General features: G+C 40.5%; 1 protein-coding gene across 1 annotated transcript in view; it reads right to left on the bottom strand.

The window, feature by feature from the left end:
• The window catches only part of ADAM22 (ADAM metallopeptidase domain 22), a 239,546-nt gene extending 225,161 nt beyond the window's left edge, over positions 1–14,385 (bottom strand). The window contains 2 exon segments of the mRNA XM_067042476.1: positions 13,988–14,244; positions 14,247–14,385. Of these exon segments, the coding sequence (XP_066898577.1) occupies positions 13,988–14,244; positions 14,247–14,385 (396 nt within the window).
• Between the last annotated feature and the right edge of the window lie 4,033 nt (positions 14,386–18,418).

The raw sequence follows: 18,418 nt of genomic DNA, 5'->3' as shown, positions 1-18,418 counted from the left end.
AAGAAAGTATTGGAGGCTTAGTTACAGGGAGAAAAAAGAAAGAGGATGCTGTACTTGGTTCAAAAAAAAAAAAAAATCAAAACTCCACGAACAAAAATCAGAAAAACTCCTTAGCTAAATATGTCATACGAGTTCAGAACTATCAGAAATACTATACGTCACTTTCCCAGAAGACAGACATCATTGTCTTAAAGAAAATGCAGCTCCAGGCAGCAAATGGCAAAGTCTGATGAATAAAGTCACACACAAAGGTTAAATACCTTGGATTTATTTGTGTTGGGAGAGACAGGGCTAGAAACTGACATGAATGATTTTGTCACAGTGATTAAAGCAGCCGGGAGATAGCAAGGCGGCTTTATATGGTAGAATATCAGTCTGCCAATCATTGTCCAAGTTCCCACTGCTTTCTCCAGGCTTCTCTCTCCTATCCTCATGGCCCTGCCTCACACGTGAAGCAAGGGGGACAGCTACTGCAGTTCAGGTGCTTACCATGATGGGATCCTCACAGAACCTGGGAGTTCTATATAGACAGGGTGGCTCTGTCGGGCCGGCAAGAATGTACATGGAGGAAAAAAAATATTTTTTTAAATAATAAAAAAATAAGAATGTACGCGGAGGGAAGGGGAAGAAAGAGGTCAGTGATAAGGTATAAATGTGGAAGGAGGACCGTGCTCCTCTCGAACCCATCCCAACAAAAGATTTTAACAATCTGGAAGAAAGAAATACTGTGATGGTTGGAAATACATCAGAAGAACATAAATGGTCACAAAACACTTTTTCTGCAACTTTGAGATTGAAAATTGAAACAAAGGCAGACCGTAAATATTGGCTGAATACCACCTATCCATCAGGCAGAGTGTTAAGCAGTGAACAAGTAATGGTGAAAACGAATGACAAAGTTTCAGCCCAACATTAGAGTCCATCTCATGGGGACACCTTCTATTAACCCACTCAAATGATCAGTAGACCAATACCCCTGCACCAACACACACACACAAGCAGGAATAATTTTATGCCAAGCCTGTGAGGCAAGTTGAACTATTAGTATACCTGTAAAAGTGCCTCGTCATTGCTCAATGCTGAGTCTGAATCCTGCAGCAATGGAGCAATGGACCCCTCTGGAAGACTCTGAGAACTGACACGCTCAGCAGTTGTGGAGGATGGACCAGACACATAACTCAGAGTTGAAGTCCAGGGGATTATGAGCAGTGAGAACAAGGAGAATGATTCTCAGAAGGCGACTATTCCAACAGCAAAGAGCAGAAATGAAACTCACTGCAATCCACACCCAAAGGAGGGAATGAATGAGGGACAATTTAAGGGGAACAAAAGAAACAACAAATGAAAAAGAAAAACCACATTAAAAACAGGTTTAAAGGTAAGTAGTAGAGTGGGAAGCTTGTTGAACTATAACACATTTTTCAAATCCCAAAATAAGTCAGTCCAGCAACAGGCAACAGGGATGGTTCCCAACACTGAATATAAATAACCTTTCAGAGACTTGTTTTTACTTTAGTTGCTAAGAGAAAAAGAGGTATTTGACAGAAAGAAAGCAGGGGAAAAAATACAAAATAAACCAAGGGTCCTAGGGAAAGTGAACAGAGCAAGGCTATGTTCACAGGAAAATGATAAATGGAAAGAGGCAACAGGAACGTGACAGAGCCTGAACTGAGAAATGAGAAAAGAAAGAGATGAGAGAAAAGAAAAAAAATAATCGACCAGGGAAAACCGCATATAACAACAGGGGTCTAGAGGCATAAGAATGGAACAGGGCTCTCTAAGTCATGGCATCAATGATGTCATCCAGTTCTCGTTTGCTTTTTGAGCACTTACTATGTACAAGGGTCTGAGCTCAACGCTGGGAAGAAATAAAAATGGATTTTTTAAATTTATGCCCTCACAACCATGTTTTTCCCTAAATTAAATTGAAATAATTCTTACCCCATCACCATGAGACAACTGCAAACTTCATGATTTCATAATCAGAACACTTTAAAAAAGTCCTAAAAAACTCATTTGTCAATGACCTCAAGTAGATTTCATATTAAATTGCTTAAGTTATAAATGAATAGTACCTTCCCTTCATTAATTATGAGAGAACATTGTCCATGCAAGATAATTAAGAACTATAAGGACATCATGCTATACTTACCTCAGAAATTAAATTAAATGAAAAATTCATAGTATCTCAGCACCTCTTTTTACCCCAGAGGATGCTGAGGACCAACAAAAGTTGCTACACACCATGGTTTGAAATAGCCTTGTCTCTAGTCACTCATCCAGTCAGAAATGGCTTCACCTTTGGTGATAGCAATGAACACAACTTGAATTTTGCCCGCCTTCTTATCAATCAATATCTGTCCAAGCTTTCAGGTACTTTTATGAGGAAATCAGTTTGAAAAAAAGCAATGCTATTTTTAGCTAAACAAGCCGTATACTTTTGTAAAACAAGAACGATTTTCCTGTCCTGCATCAAAACTTCCATTATCTTCAAAGATGTTTAAGTTTCTATCATAGTCAATAAAACTCTTTCTAAGAAATGATGATGGCTTGATTACTTGACACAATGGTAAATTTGTTAATGTATCTGTAAAAACAATTTTCCCATTCTTCTTCTTAAACACTTTCCTAAAGTTTTATTGAAAAGCACATCAAAGTACTCCTAACTATTGCTAAACTGCAGGTGATACCAAACTAATCTTGAAAATAACCCACTATTTATAGCAAATGGAGACTGACACCAAAATTATCCATCTCAATAAGAACAAATTTTCCAAATTACCACTTACAAGGACTCTACCACTATTAACATACATTTTTTAAAACACGTACCACATGCCATGTAAAATGAGCTTGTTGCTCATTTTGCACAAACTAAGTGTGATATTTCAGAGCATCAGCTGTCACATGAGTTAGGAAATCAATCTTTATGTAAGCATCATCTCCTGATCCAGGACAGGCACAGTCTGCAGTCTGAACTACGTTAATGGGGAAAAGAGTGGGCCCCTGAAAGCCCCCTCCCACTAGCCTGCAGAGCCTTAGACAAGACCAGTGAAGAATATGATCTTGCAGGAGGAAGGAAGGAGGGAAAATAAGGAATAAAGAAGAAGAAGAATAGGAAGGAGGAGAAGAAGAGGAGGAAGAGGAGGAGGAAAAGAAAGAGAAGAAGGAGGAGGAATAGGAGGCGGAGAAGGAAGAGAATGAAGTGGAGGAAGAGGTAGGGGGAGAGGAGTAGAGGTGAGAAGGAGGAGAAAGTGGTCCCTCCCTCTGAACCAAACACTTAAAGCTCATGACGGCATGGAAACAATCCCAAGGGCCATTAGAACAAGGCTGGCTAAAACACACATGGTTCTCTTTAAAAACACGAGACCTCAGTCAAGAGTGGAGCCAACCACTGAAACCTCAATGGGCTGAGATCAAAAACACAGAAAGTGTCTCAGACTTTTTCAGGTCACTCTCTCTAGTTGAGCCAGGAGATTACTGGACTGAGCTGGCACAGTGGACCCAGTATCTTCTCTCTAGACCTGATTTTTTTTTAAATTTCCCTGAGCCTCGCCTTCCACTGCCTTTTTACCCACAGCCTGCTCCTGCCCCATGTTCTGATGACCCAAGATTACTCTTCTGCAAACTGCTCCAACTCCAGTCTACCCTAGGTTAATACTACCCTGCATAACCTTGACTGCTATGGATCCACGGCTAGGTTCCAGGCCAGACTCCTGACAGGATAGTCCAAAGGCATTAAAAATCCACCAGGGAATTCATGGACACCAGGTCTATGAAGTGGCAGCTCTCTATGCAGCATCTTGTTATCTAATCCGAAGAAGGATAAACCACTGAGAGCAAAGCTTGAGCTCTGACCAGCAGTAACAACTGGTGTGTACCAGCCTGACCCCAAAATCCTCACCTCACTAGAGGAGGAAATGAAGGAAATTTCTCCCAAAGAAGCCTGCTTAAAAGGCAAACTGGAAAAAACAAACAAAAAATTTACATAAGAATAGAAATTGACCAACCAGAGGCATGATTCAGTGCCAAACAGAATAAGAGGTCGAAGAAAACGGTCAACCAGTTCTACTGCCTTGGGCAGAAAATTTTAAAACGACTTGCAAAATGTGAGCTCTTGAGGTCTAGCTTCAGAGAAGTATCATCTATTTCCCATCTTCAAAGAGTCATCTAAAAAAAAAAAAATGCAGCAAAAGGGCAACTATTGCTAAGTGCTAAAATCCCCTCATACAAAATTAATTTTTAAAAAGAATAAAAATGTTGATTTACCCTTACAGATGAATATGAGTCTGTTTCAATACAAACAACAAATAGATTGTGAGACAGGATGAGGCAGGGGGAGGGAAGGATTAAGCTCCTTACTCTTTCTCTGTCTAGCTTTAGAACTGCTGATATTTCTGAATCATGGTACAACATTTTAAATTTTATCTTCAAAATCAAGCTATATATAATACTCTGCTCTGGGGAAAACAGATTTTTGTCTTAAAAGCAACTCAAAAGGTAAAATCAAAAAGTAAAGGACACCTAGAAGTTTAAAATCAGTTTTTCTACATGATGTTTTCATATTTTTTAAAATACAGCATATTGAACTCCATTTCTGTGTCAAATAATTGTAATTATCAAAGGGGTTGTAAATTCAATATTTGAAAAGACTAAAATGATTCATGAATTTATTCATATGGAGCCCAAACTTATCCCAAAAAAGATTTCAGCTTCTTTTATGTGGACAATTACAAGATAAAATAAAATTTTTATAAAATTTTTAAGTAGATGAGGAACCCAGGGGAGACAGAAAACTCTTTAATTCAATAAATATTTATTAAGTACCAACTCTGTGCCAGTCACTGCTCTAGGCATGGAGATGTGTGGTGATGGAACAGACAAGATCACTATTCTCATGTAGTTTACCATCCAGTGATGGCATACTGAAAGAAAGACAATAAACAAGTCAATCGTTAAAAAGAATGTCAAGTGTTAGGAAGAAAAAAGACTAATGGTGACAAGGAGGGGAGTGGAATGGGAATACTTTAGAAAAGTGGACAGAGGAAACCTCTTGAGATCACTTTTTTTAAGCCTAAAATTTATTTTAGTCCAACATGTGCTTTAAAATGTGCACAGATATGACTTCCCAGATTGATAATTATCACTAGTCGAGAGAGATTTCGGATGACTTTTGCATTGAAATGGGGATGATGAGAAGGAACAGGACAATGAGCTAGGAGTGAAGCTGCTATTAAAACTTATGCTGGGGGGCTTCCCTGGTGGCACAGTGGTTGAGAGTCCACCTGCCAATGCAGGGGACACGGGTTCGCGCCCTGGTCGGGGAAGATCCCACATGCCGCGGAGCGGCTGGGCCCGTGAGCCATGGCCGCTGAGCCTGCGCGTCCGGAGCCTGAAAAACTTATGCTGGGATTTCCGCTTTGGAGGAGGACACAATTCGCCTTGAAACTTTTGGCATCCAAGTAAAGGAAGGAAACACAGTTACAAGATAAATCTCTCCTCTTGGTCATGCTGAGACACCATGTGTAATGTTCTCCGAGACTTCAATGAATAATGTAACTGGTTTCTCAGGAATATTTCTTACAATGTCCTTCAAAATATCCTTTAGAAAAAGCCTGGAAGGTGATTGAAGAGGTCAGGGAAGTGACTGAGAAAACTGATACCAATTCAGATACCAAACTCCCTTGTGACTAACTGAAATCCAAGGAGATTTAAGAAAAAAATATCTTAAACCTTGAGAATACAAAGAGCTCCTAGACCCTGGGTACAAACTGGAATCCCCTGGAGAGACTTTTAAAAATACTCCCACCCCAGAATGCACTATGGAGGAATAGATGATAATTCTCCATAAATAGTTTCTGTTAAGTGAATTTCTGGCAGATTAAACTCCAACAAGTCTTCAGAGCGCAGATGTTCTCTGCTGCCATTTAGAAGATTCAGATATTTCCATGTGGTTAAAAGAATATCTGAGGTAGAGGTAGAAATTATACCCATTTCTAGAAATGAAGACATATAACAAGTGTGAAACAGGACATCAATTCACCCCTGAATGAAGCTAGTGAGGGAGGAGACCAGGGCAGGGCCAAGAGTTTTAAAGAAATGTTAGGTTTGTTCCAGTACATAGATGACACAGTAACCACATGTTAAATAAGTAAGAAAGATTACAAGAGGCTTATTTTATGTGGATCTCTAACATTTTCTTTGAGAATTCTTAACCCAATTCTACTACTTGTCAGTTGTATGATCTTGGGCTGGTTAATTAGCTTCCTTAAGCCTCACTTTCCTCATCTATAAAATGGGTATAATAATATCTACCTCATAATGAGAGATAACACATGCAAATCGCTCAGCACAGTGTCTAACACATGGTAAATATTCAGTAAATATTAATTATTCTTTTCAACTCTTTCCCTCAATATGTGCTTTCTAATGCTTTTATTACCAAAGTAAACACATCCAGCTAGATGTTCACAGAAGCTATCATTTTGGTTATTATTATTACATATGTCTTTGACCTGAATGGTTTGACATCTGGGACTCTAGAGCTACTTGTTCTATGAAGACACAAAATATATTTTGTATCTTTTCATTTGGAGAAGGATACACAAACACGGATTCCTTTTTAGCATTTCATGTTTCTGCTTTATGAAACTTAAAGCAGAAGAAGAGCATGTATAATTTTGATACTGACAACTGGATCCTGAAATCTTTGATTTACGAAGAAAGATTATAACAATCAATGTTCACATGCAGTTCCAAAACAAAACACACATCCTTTGAGAGGTGTTTCTAACCTTTTAAATGTTAAATATCTTTATATATTCCATTCTTATTCTCAAGGTAGTAGAAATGAAGCATTCCTACTGTGTTCTGCAAGTTTCTTTACTACTATACAACTTTTAAAAACATTTTCAAGTGCTGCAAGAAATATATAGTTCCAATGGGACAGATGTAAGACATCTTTTACCCCAGTGCCATTGAAAGATATCTAAGGAAATGTTGGTGACCTCCTGTGCTAAGGCCAGGTTAGCCTAGTGCTTCAGCACATAGGCAGTGCAGTGAAGCTGAAGTGTCTGGGTTCAAATACCCTCTCCGTTACCTACCAGCTTTGTGATTTTGCAGCTAAATATTACCTGTCACATGATTCTTATGAGGATGCAATGAGTTTGTACAGATCAAGAGTACTCAGAAAACTATTCAGCACATAAAAATTAACCACATGAGTTACCATTTATTAAATATTTATTAAATATTATTAAATATTTTAGTGTATACTATGACATGACAACACTATTATAAGTATTTCTCTTTTCCTGGTTTCTCTTTCCTTCCTCCTTCTTGCCATTCTCCTCAAGGTCTCTTCCTCTTCTTGTGCTCTCCCCCACTCTTTTTAAAAACATCCTTTTTCCCTTTGGGGCTTATCCATAATCCTCAATGATAAATGTGGCAATATCTGGGCCCCACTGGAGTTATAGAGTACTACTAACCCTATATGACAAGACAGCACACCTCCCTCCATGTACTTTTAAAAGGAGCTTTAATCATTAAAAATGATAGAACACTTGGCATTCTTTGAAATAAGAGAAAAGAAATAAAACTTAAGGACAATTTGTAACATCCCATAAGCTTTTAGAGTCATTCATAGTTTTCCATGTGTAGCTGTAAAGAAGCAATGAAAGACAAGGTTCTTCTGTGCACGGTAAAACCACTGGGCAGAATTTCAAAGATGCCCAAAAGAAATAAATACAAATTGGGATCTCATAGACTAAAAGCAAGATGTGAGGAAAACTCCTACAATTCTAAATTTTATTTACTTTTAACTATTTAACTGTAAGAGAAGGTTGACAGGAGAATAAAAATGTGCTGGGAAATGTCTCCTTCCTATTTATGGCGGTGGAACAAAGTTTTGATTGGTGGCAAACTTTATCAATATTGAGCTACTTAGGTTTAACAAATGCACATTAAGAAAAAAAGAGATGTTTGTGCTATCCTTGCAAAATACTTCTAAAACTGTAATTCCTAGGAGTCCTTTTCCGCCAGGGAAGCATTACTGCAGACAACTTATGGTTAAGCTGACTCAGTGCTCCCAAGTGAAACAACCCAATTTTAAGTACAGCTCATCCATGCTTAGGCATATGGATAATTATATTCATAAGAACAGAGCACAGGCACTTCCTTGGTGGCACAGTGGTTAAGAATCCGCCTGCCCAAGCAGGGGACATGGGTTCAAGCCCTGGTCCAGGAAGATCCCACATGCTGCAGTGCAACTAAGCCCATGCGCAACAAATACTGAGCCTGCGCTCTAGAGCCCGTGAACCACAACTACTGAGCCTGCGTGTCACAACTACTGACGCCCCCTGCCTAGAGCCCGTGCTCCGCAACAAGAAAAGCCACCGCAATGAGAAGCCCACGCACCGCAACAGAGCAGCCCTCGCTCGCCGCAACTAGAGAAAAGCCCGCGCACAGCAACAAAGACCCAACGCAGCCAAAAATTAATTAATTAATTAATTTTTAAAAACACGAATGGAGCACAGCTACTGCTTGCCATCCTGCAACCATCCTGCATTTTCCCCATTCATTACTGATTATCAAAACTATAATAAATGGTAGATCTATGTTCTTGGCACTTGACTACTTGAGAAGCTCACAACACTTTCCAAGGAATGAGATAGAAAAATAAGTAGCCTCTGTTCACTGGCAATAAAGACTTCTGACAAAAAGAAATTCTGCTACTTGTAGAGAAAAGCGATTACTGGCTGCAAAACAAATTATTGAAAATGCATGGGGTGACCACACAGCAAAATAAACCACCAAATAACCTCTGATGCTACAGTAAAACTATCACGCTTGGCTAGCAAAAAAGGAGTAACCATTAAGGTGCTTACTTTTTTTTTTTTTTTTTTTTTTTTCAGTACGGGGGGCCTCACCGCTGGGGCCTCTCACCGCTGCGGCCTCCCTCCGCAGAGCACAGGCTCCGGACGCGCAGGTCCAGCAGCCACGGCTCACGGGCCCAGTGGCTCCACGGCATGCGGGATCCTCCCGGACCGGGGCACGAACCCGCATCCCCTGCATCGGCAGGGGGACTCCCAACCACTGCGCCACCAGGGAAGCCCCAAGGTGCTTACTCTTAAAAACAGAAATTATGTGATCATCAGTATCAAACCAACAGTAGGACTCAGTAGGTGATATCCTGCCCATATGGGTGTCCAGTTAAAAATATATTTTATCCTATTATCTGCAACATACAATTTTTTTAGCACAAAAAATTTCAAGTCAGAGGAAAGGAAGACTGAATACTTTGAATATTCTAGTTCTGAGTGCTATTTTACAGGACTGAAATTACTTCAGACTAGGCAGACAATCTTTAGGACAGCAACGTTACCCAAAATCAAATATAATTTCTTTGACTACCATTTCTAGAACTTCATGGCACAATAAGCTTTCAGTATGGGCTGATCATCTGCTTCAGGATAAAAATAAAGTATGCGTTCAAGTAACTGGCCAGATAGTAAAGATATCTTTTACAATATGGACACATACAAACAGAATGATTATTTCACACCAATCAAACTGCCAGTATTTCCACAGAACTAAAATATTAAAATTTTTTCCAAAAATATAACTGTGCAGTTCCATTTAGTGATGAAAACTGAAGTAAGGACACATTAAAAGTAAAATTAAGGTGTTTTATGCCATCACAGTTCTTGTGAGCTTTCTGAAACATTAAGTAAAACATTGCTGGTTTCCTTACTCTAGGTTAATGGCTCTATCTTACCAGGTGAGAAGTGATTCTTGAATTAGATTAGATGACTTATAACATTCCTTCCATCTCTACAATTGTTAAGATTCCACTTATGTAAATTCGAGTAACTTGTAACTTCTGGGAATGTGTTAAATTCAGGTAATTAGGGCACCATTTTGCATTAGGGCAATGTCATAAAATTTCTAAACAGTACTCAAGCAGCCTGAGGGAGTTAATGTTATTTAACAAAAACTCATATAGTGCTTACAGAATATGCAGCACTAAGTGCTTTATAAATATTAACTCATTTATACTAAGCAGCTAAGTATACTTAGTAACTAAGTTCTTACAAGCTTAATGAGTATGTGAATTGGCATTTAACAATGAATTAAAGTGAACAACCACTTTCACTCAGCCTTTGAAATTAAGATAATTCATTTCTGGGACTTCCCTGGTGGCACAGTGGTTAAGAATCTGCCTGCCAATTCAGGGGACATAGGTTCGATCCCTGGTCTGGGAAGATCCCACATGCTGCAGAGCAACTAAGCACCTGCGCCACAACTACTGAGCCTGTGCTCTAGAGCCCGCGAGCCACAACTACTGAGCCCGCGTGCCACAACTACTAAAGCCCACGCACCTATAGCCTGTGCTCCACAATGAGAAGCCACCGCAATGAGAAGCCCATGCACCGCAACGAAGAGTAGCCCCCGCTTGCTACAACTAGAGAAAGCACATGTGCAACAACAAAGACCCAATGCAGCAAAAAAAAAAAAAAAAGATTATTCATTTCTAACAATTAGAGTTATTCCAAGACAACATGAATCTGGTCAGTAACCCTCCCTACTGAAATCCTTGAATCGCTTTGAGGACAAGTCCAAATTCCTCAGCAAGTCATGAAGGTGCTGCAGCATCTATTTTCTGGTTTCCTGTTTTGTTTCATCTATCCCTTAAATCCTAACTATTTGCAGTTTAAAATGTGTCTTGATGTCACATGCCCACGTACCTCCTGCCCCTTCTGTTTGATATGCCCACCCCTTCCCTTTAATTTGGCCACTTCCTACTCACCCTCAAAACACAGCTCAGATAACACCTCTCTCTGAGAGCCCTGACTGCTCACCTGGGTTAAGCACTGTCTTCTCTCTTCCACAGCTCTCTGTGATCACCTCCAGAAAATCACACACAAGTACAGAGTGTAATTGCCTATCCATTCATCCAGCTTCTTACTTGTCTGTAAATTCCTTAAAGGCTAGAACTGAGTCTTTTATCTCTTAATCCCCACAGTCTAGCAAAAAATTAGTACACAGTATGAGCTAAAGTATATAAATGCCTTTTTAATAAACAAATCAATATATACCTTTGTGAGCTGATAGAAAAACATCCTAATTTTATTTCTGAAGTAGAAAGGAAGTTGTTAAACATATTTATGAGTATAAATTCCATCTATATTAATCACCAAAGAAATAACAAGGTCCATACAGAATTAACTTATGTTTTGGGGTTCAATGGCAGCTCTCAACGAAACAAGAAATGACAAATTGCAGGACCACTCCTTAGTTTCCTAACTGTAGGAAGTGTTGGCTTATGACAACTAAGTCTTTACAACTCTAACTGCCAGATTCAGTCCTACTAGTCAGTGATCACTAACTTTAGTTGAGGAGCATGGTAAACTGCTACAGCTCCCAGGTGATCCAGGCATCCAACCAGATGCACTATGTATACCTCATCATGTGCCAGCACTGAGATAATTGCTTGTCATAATTACTTTGATGATAAGACAGGATCTTCACTCTCATTTCTGACTTGAATGAATAATCTACTCACGCTGTTTAACCTAAATCCTACCGATTCATTCACACCTCACCAAAAGCCAGTCATTCTTCTCAATAGTGAGGTTTATTCTTATAGGAAGTAGAAGCTGCACAGGTCCCAAGTATCTTCTGCCCCAAATAGAGAGGCCTATGAACCAAAAAAATCTACAGAAGTGGTATTTCAGAAATGGGGAGAAAAAGGAGGACTGCCTGTTGTCCAAGAGTGGCGGTCTTTACCAACACAGAGAAGGGCAGAGGGTACCTAAAGACATCACCAGCATGAGGCAGAGACTCCGGAGTTTAGAGGTGCAATCCTGCAGCATTTTCTGCATCTCTACTTTCTTCCTCTCTGAGAAACTCTTTGTGACTTGTTTTAAAGCACTGTCTATATCAGTAAAAATTCAGATTGTGAAAGACTCTACTGGATAAAAGACCCCACATCTTCAATGAATAAACTGCATGGAAAAAAGCAAGGAAATGGAGGGGGAAACCATGCATTAAAGGGACTTTAAAAACAAAAAAAAAACCTAATTGCAGTTTATAGACATTATCTGGGTCCTGGATCAAACAAACTTAAATATATATATAATATTTATATATCTATTTTATATATTTACATATTTTTAACACATATTAGCTATGATAATATCATGGTTACATTTCCTAAAAAATCTTCATCTTTTAAAAGTACATAGTGAGGGCTTCCCTGGTGGCGCAGTGGTTGAGAATCTGCCTGCCGATGCAGGAGACACGGGTTCGTGCCCTGGTCCGGGAAGATCCCACATGCCGCGGAGCAACTAAGCCCGTGAGCCATGGCCGCTAGGCCTGTGCGTCCGGAGCCGGTGCTCCGCAACGGGAGAGGCCACAACAGTGAGAGGCCCGCATACCGCAAAAAAAAAAAAAAAAAAAAAAAAAAAGTACATAGTGAAATTTTATAAATGAAATGATATGATTTGCTTCAAAATAATACAGAAAGGGAGAAAAAATAGGTAGGATGTAGATAAAATGAGATTGGCTATGAGTTGCTAATGGTTGAAGCTGGGGGTCCATTATAATAGTCTGTCTACTTTTGTGTGTGTATTTGAAATTTTTTATAATCAAAAGTTGTAACTGAGCGTGAGAATATTCCTCTACAGAAATAATTCTAATGTATTGAAAAATAAGACAGTGTCCTATGCTTCTTCAGTTTTACAATGGAAAAAAGTCAAAATGGAAAAGGTATTTACCAAACATTAATTCAAGTAAGTAAATCAAATTCAAATAAAAAATAAATAAAATAGGTATTTACCAAACAATTCAAATGATGGGATTCTTCATTAATGCTTGGCATATTAGATTTTCTACTATAATAATGTAACTAATGGATATTACTATAGCCCTTTAAATTAATTTCTATCATGTTAAAATGTTAACAGAATTAAGTACTTGGCTACAAATACAGATTTAAGTAGTATTTTTCTATTTTTACTTATTTTACACTTACAGATAAATTACTGAGTATCACATCATCAAGATCCATTTAAAATATTAAGAATATATTTATACATGTGAAAATGTCCAGCCTGCCCTTGCTTCAGTGAAGTGTGCAAAATTTTCAACTACAGGAACAAGTTCTACCTTAATAGGTACTTACAGGTGGGTGAACTGGTTGCCAGATTGATACATGTAAATACAAAAAATGCTGACATAGCCCCAAAATATTTACTTAAATTAACCAGTAAATTCAAAATAATTTTCAAGTATATCTGTGGATGTGTGATATTGACCTAAATATGGGTAAACGGTAGTTAGATTTTTATTTTAAAACATACTGTATAAATGCCCAATAAGCAACAGGGCCCTAATTACACCAAGAGGACTGCTACCAATGAAGAAAGGGGGGAGCCGGACACCTTTTCTGGAAGGTGTAGGTGAATGGTTACATCTCTGATGTCCACAAATTGAGTGAGCTGAGAACCTTGCAGTTCAGCTTAATTTTAAGGTTTGAGTTTAGTTAGGGATGTCTAGGCTTGTTTTTACAATTTTCCTACAGTACCAATCTTGGCTTAAATCACATAAAGTCTTCTCTTTGAAAATTAAAACAACCACAACAACAATAATAATGATGCAAATCCTGCTCAAATATTATATCCCTTCTTGCCTACGCATGGCTTTTGCCTGGCAGAGGTGAGAGGGTCTCCGTCCCTTCGCTCAGGTTGCCGCACAACTGGAGGCAACCCGCACAAACTCCTCTCCAGCAAAGCCCCCGGCCTGTGGCTCTTTGGGGGTTTGTCGCCCCTTTCTCTTCTTTTTTGCACAGGGAGCGCCACGCATGACTCGCATTAGAATTGCACTGGTTTCACCCAAGACGTTGCATCTCCAGGGCAACGGAGAGCAAACGCGGGGTCGGGGTGGGCCGGGCCGCGCGGAGGACCACCCCCAGCACCACTCCTCTCACCTGCCCGCCGCCGGGGTCGCCCCGCACCCGCGTATCGAGCGCGTCGTGTCCAGTTTCGTCCTCGCCCGAGCTGTAGATGAGCCGGAGTGGCACGATGCTCTGGCGCTCCAGGAAGCGGTTTTCCTTCCTCCTCTCCAGCTCCGTCAACGAGGCGTCTCCTCCAGGCAGGAAAGGGAGAAGGAGGAATTGGGGAGAAAAGGCGAAAATAATGACCCTGACCCACACTCGTCCATCCTGCAGTCCAACGTCTCCCTTATGAAGATCCCACCTCCCCCTCCCTCCCGGACCCCATCTGGTAAGGATGCAGAGACACAAGACGCAGAGCCTTGGACCAGCTCATCTGAGAGCATCCAGGACCGGGGCCCAGAAGCAGAGCACCCCTCTCCCATCCTCCACATTCCTCTTCTACTTCAGAAGAAAAACAGGCATTTGACCTAAAGCTTCTAATGCATCCACACTGTATTTTTGCTTCACTTCTCTCCACCCTTCTAAAAAAACAAAAAAAATCTCCCTGCGCACTCGGGAAATGGGGATGCCTCGTTACAAATGCGCCTGAGGGCTGCAAAGATGCCCGGAAAATGGTACGTCCCGGAGCCACAGAGGGCGGTGAACTTACCTGCCCGGCCGCAGCCCGCCGGGGGACAGGTCCCCAGGGCGCAGAGCAGCAAGAAGGGCACGGATACAGCCGCCGCCGCCGCCTGCATGGTGCAGCCGTCAGCCCTCCTCGCCCGAGACGCTCAGCTCCTCATGCCCGGGCAGCCGCGTCCGGATCCCGCGCCCTGCGCCCCGCGGCCCCGGCTCGCCTGGGCCGCCCCCTCCCAGCCCCGGCCGGTGCTGCGGCGACCGCGGCGCTGCAGCCTCCACCGCTGCGCTGCCTCAGTGCTGCATTGTGCTCCGCGGGCGCTTCCGCTGGCGGGGGGAGCGAGCGAGTGCTGCATTGGGCGGTTGGCTGTAGCTAAGTGGTTTCTAGCGCCACCCACCTCATCCCCTGGCAGAGGCTCCGGCGGGCGACGAGAGCTCGGCGGGGAGCGAGCGCAGGGTGCACTCTCCCCCGCGCGCGGGCAGGGGCGCGCGCACGAGAGTCAGCTGGGAAATGTAGTTCTCTCTCCACTTCCCGCTCATCTCCAAGACGGCGCGGACCGTCGCGACCTCGTGACCACAGGGTCATCTACAGACTGGAGACGGGAGGGAGGAAAAGGTCGAAAGAAAGAAAGGGCATCGCTGGCAAGGCCTCCTGGCACCGAGCATGCCCGAATGCGCCGTCGTGGGAGCTGGGATTCAGGCACTGCGTCCCCAAAGAACTGTAATAATGTTTCCTGCAGATTTAGTAGTTAATTTAAATTATTACCAGGCAATCATGCCCTCAAGAGTACATGGTAAGTTAATCATTCAGCAAACATTGTTTGAGCACCTACTATGTGCATGGCGGTTGACAAGAGCAAGGGACACTACAGTGAAGGACACGGGTATGAGGCAACTGCTGTCAGATATATTGAGTGAATACCGTTTTGTACAATACGGAGATGTTTTCCTCCTTCCCTGGAAGAATTTTTTTTTACTCCCTGCCTCTATTGACATGGTTTCAAGTCCACTCACCATCATGGTGATTTGAAAATACTCCCCAGTGTGTCAGTGTCCCAGTCCAAGTGTGTTATCCAGAATTAAGTACGACTTAGACATGGTTTCCCAAGCAAACAGTAGAGAGGGACTCTTTTCTGTTGTCCTAAATTCTTGCCTAAGAGAAAAATCTATCATATTTCAGTAACCACATCTCACTGAGCTTATTGTCGCTTCAAAAAATTTCCCCCAAATCTTCAACTAATGAGACCCTTAGGAATTATATATATGACATGCAACTGAAGCCTGAATAAGGACTACGAAATTTCAATAGTGCACTTTAGACCTTGATGCAGAAGATTCCATAATAGTTACAGTAAAATAAAACTAGAACCCAAGGACCTGGAAAAGCCCTTTACCTTCATTCTCTACATTATGGACCCAAATTCTTACCCCAGTTCTCTCAGTTGGGAGAATTAATTTTACAGGTTTTGTAACTTGTGCTTCTCTAAGTATACCCCACAATTTTTAAATTTAAATATTTTGCTGTTATAAACAATGCCTCCCTGCTCATGTGTTGTGAGCATTTCTCTAAGGCAGATACCAAAACAAGAAATTGCTTGGTTCACAGGGTTTGCGCATTTTTTAAATGTAATAAATACATCCCTTTAAACCATTCCATCTCCCTGGGACAGAATGGACCTCCTGAGAGGCAAGGTAAGTGAGAAGATTCCTCTGGCACTAAGCTACAGTTTCCCAAGCAGTGTGTTATGGAGGCAGAGGAGTGGGAATAAGGTTATCTCAGTAGCACTTCAAAACACAGCATCCCATCCTATAGGGACAGAATCTCTTTTGAATCTCTTGGAAGGTAGTGCATTTCTGGCAACATCTTTCCTATTTCATATATATATCTACATATTTGTGGGATTTTTGCTGTTTTTCTTCTTTCATTTGATTCCCACCAGCTAGTTCATTAACACATTTCTCACCTTGCATATTTCCCTCTTTTTTTTGATGAGAACATTTAAGTTCTATGCTTAACAAATCTCTATTTAATACCAGTGTTATCAACTGTAGTCACCATTTTTTACATTAGATCTCAGATATTATTCGTCTTATAGCTGGAAGTTGGCATGCTTTTACCAACCTCTGTTTCCCCCATTCCCAGCCTCTGGTACCCACGTTTCTACTCTCTATTTCTGTAAGTTTTACTTTTTTTAAATTCCACATATAAGTGATATCATGCAGTATGTCTTTCTCTGCCTGACTTATTTTACTTATATGTTGAAAAATGATACAAATGAACTTATTTAGAAAACAGAAACAGTCACAGATGTAGGAAACAAACTTATGGTTACCGTGGGGGAAGAGGGGGAGGGATAAATGGGGAGACTGAGATTGACATATACACACTACTATATATAAACAGATAACTAATAAGGATCTACTGTATAGCACAGGGAACTCTACTCAATACTCTGTAATGACCTATATGGGAAAAGAATCTAAGGAGTGTATATGTATATGTATAACTGATTCACTGTGCTGTACAGCAGCAACTAACACAACATTTTAAATCAACTATACTCCAATAAAAATTTTTTAAAAAGAAAAGAAGGTATGGTATATGTATACACACACACACACACACACACACTGGAATATTACTGAGCTCTAAAAAAGAATGAAATAATGCCATTTGCAGCAACATGGATGGATCTAGAGATTATCATACTAAGTGAAGTAAGCCAGACAGAGAAAGAGAAATATCATATGATATCACTTTTATGTGGAAGCTAAAGAAAAATGATATAAATGAACTTATTTACAAAACAGAAACAGACTCACAGACATAGGAAACAAACTTATGGTTACCAAAGGGGATGGAGGGGTGGGAGGGAATAAATTAGGAGTTTGGGATTAACATATACACACTACTTTGCACAAAATAGTTAAATAACATGAACCTACTGTATAACACAGGGAACTGTATTTAATATCTTGTAATAACCTACAATGGAAAAGTTATATATATAACTGAATCACTTTGCTCTACACCTGAAACTAACAAAAAATTGAAAATAATACTTCAACTTTGAAAATGGTTTAAAAAAATCAAGGAAGACATAATAGAAGACTTGAATGTTCATCCTGAATTTTAGAGGTGAGGAGGAGTTTGTATGATGGACAAGGGAAGAAAAAGGTGGGTGTTCCAGAAATATTGCCAGCACAAGCAGTAGGACCTAGAAATTTGAAAATTCTAAACATTAATGAAACCTTTTCATATGCTTAGCTATCTCTATGTTTTTAAAGGTCCTAATACTGCAGGGCTGGGGAATAGTTACCTCCTTTCCAGAAGAGGGAAAATTTGAGCTGAGTCCTGAGGATGAGAGTTGGATAAGTAGAGATGGCAGGAAGGAGGGCTGATGCTGCATTAGCCATTGTGTGATGGTGAAGGAAAGGCCAAAGACACTGCAGAGATGTCAGCAATGACATCATTTAGCTGCTGAACCAGCTGAATTTGTTTCAGCTACTTCAGTTGAGTTTTCTATTATCTTTAGTAAAATGCATTCCTAACTCTAGAGAATCCAATACCACAATGGAGAACTAAAAGCAAGAGGCTTTAAAATACGGAATTGGTTGGCTAGAGGTATTAGGATAGCGGGTAGTGAGGACCTACAACTTTCCTAGGCTGCTGATAACAGTGGAAAAATTGGTCAAATTATCATCTTCTGTGTTTGGGGACCAAGAAGATGTAACAGGAACAAGGCTATAGTTTTAGGAGAAATGTTTGGAAAATCTCAGGTTTTTCATGTGTGTTGGCTACTTCTTGTTGTTGAAAATAAAAGGATGGAAAAAGATATACAATCAAAA

Source organism: Kogia breviceps, chromosome 9 (assembly GCF_026419965.1).
Source record: "Kogia breviceps isolate mKogBre1 chromosome 9, mKogBre1 haplotype 1, whole genome shotgun sequence".
Classification (NCBI taxonomy): domain Eukaryota; kingdom Metazoa; phylum Chordata; class Mammalia; order Artiodactyla; family Physeteridae; genus Kogia; species Kogia breviceps.
The sequence above is the reverse complement of the archived record's forward strand: the minus strand, read 5'-3'. Positions and strand labels throughout refer to the sequence as shown.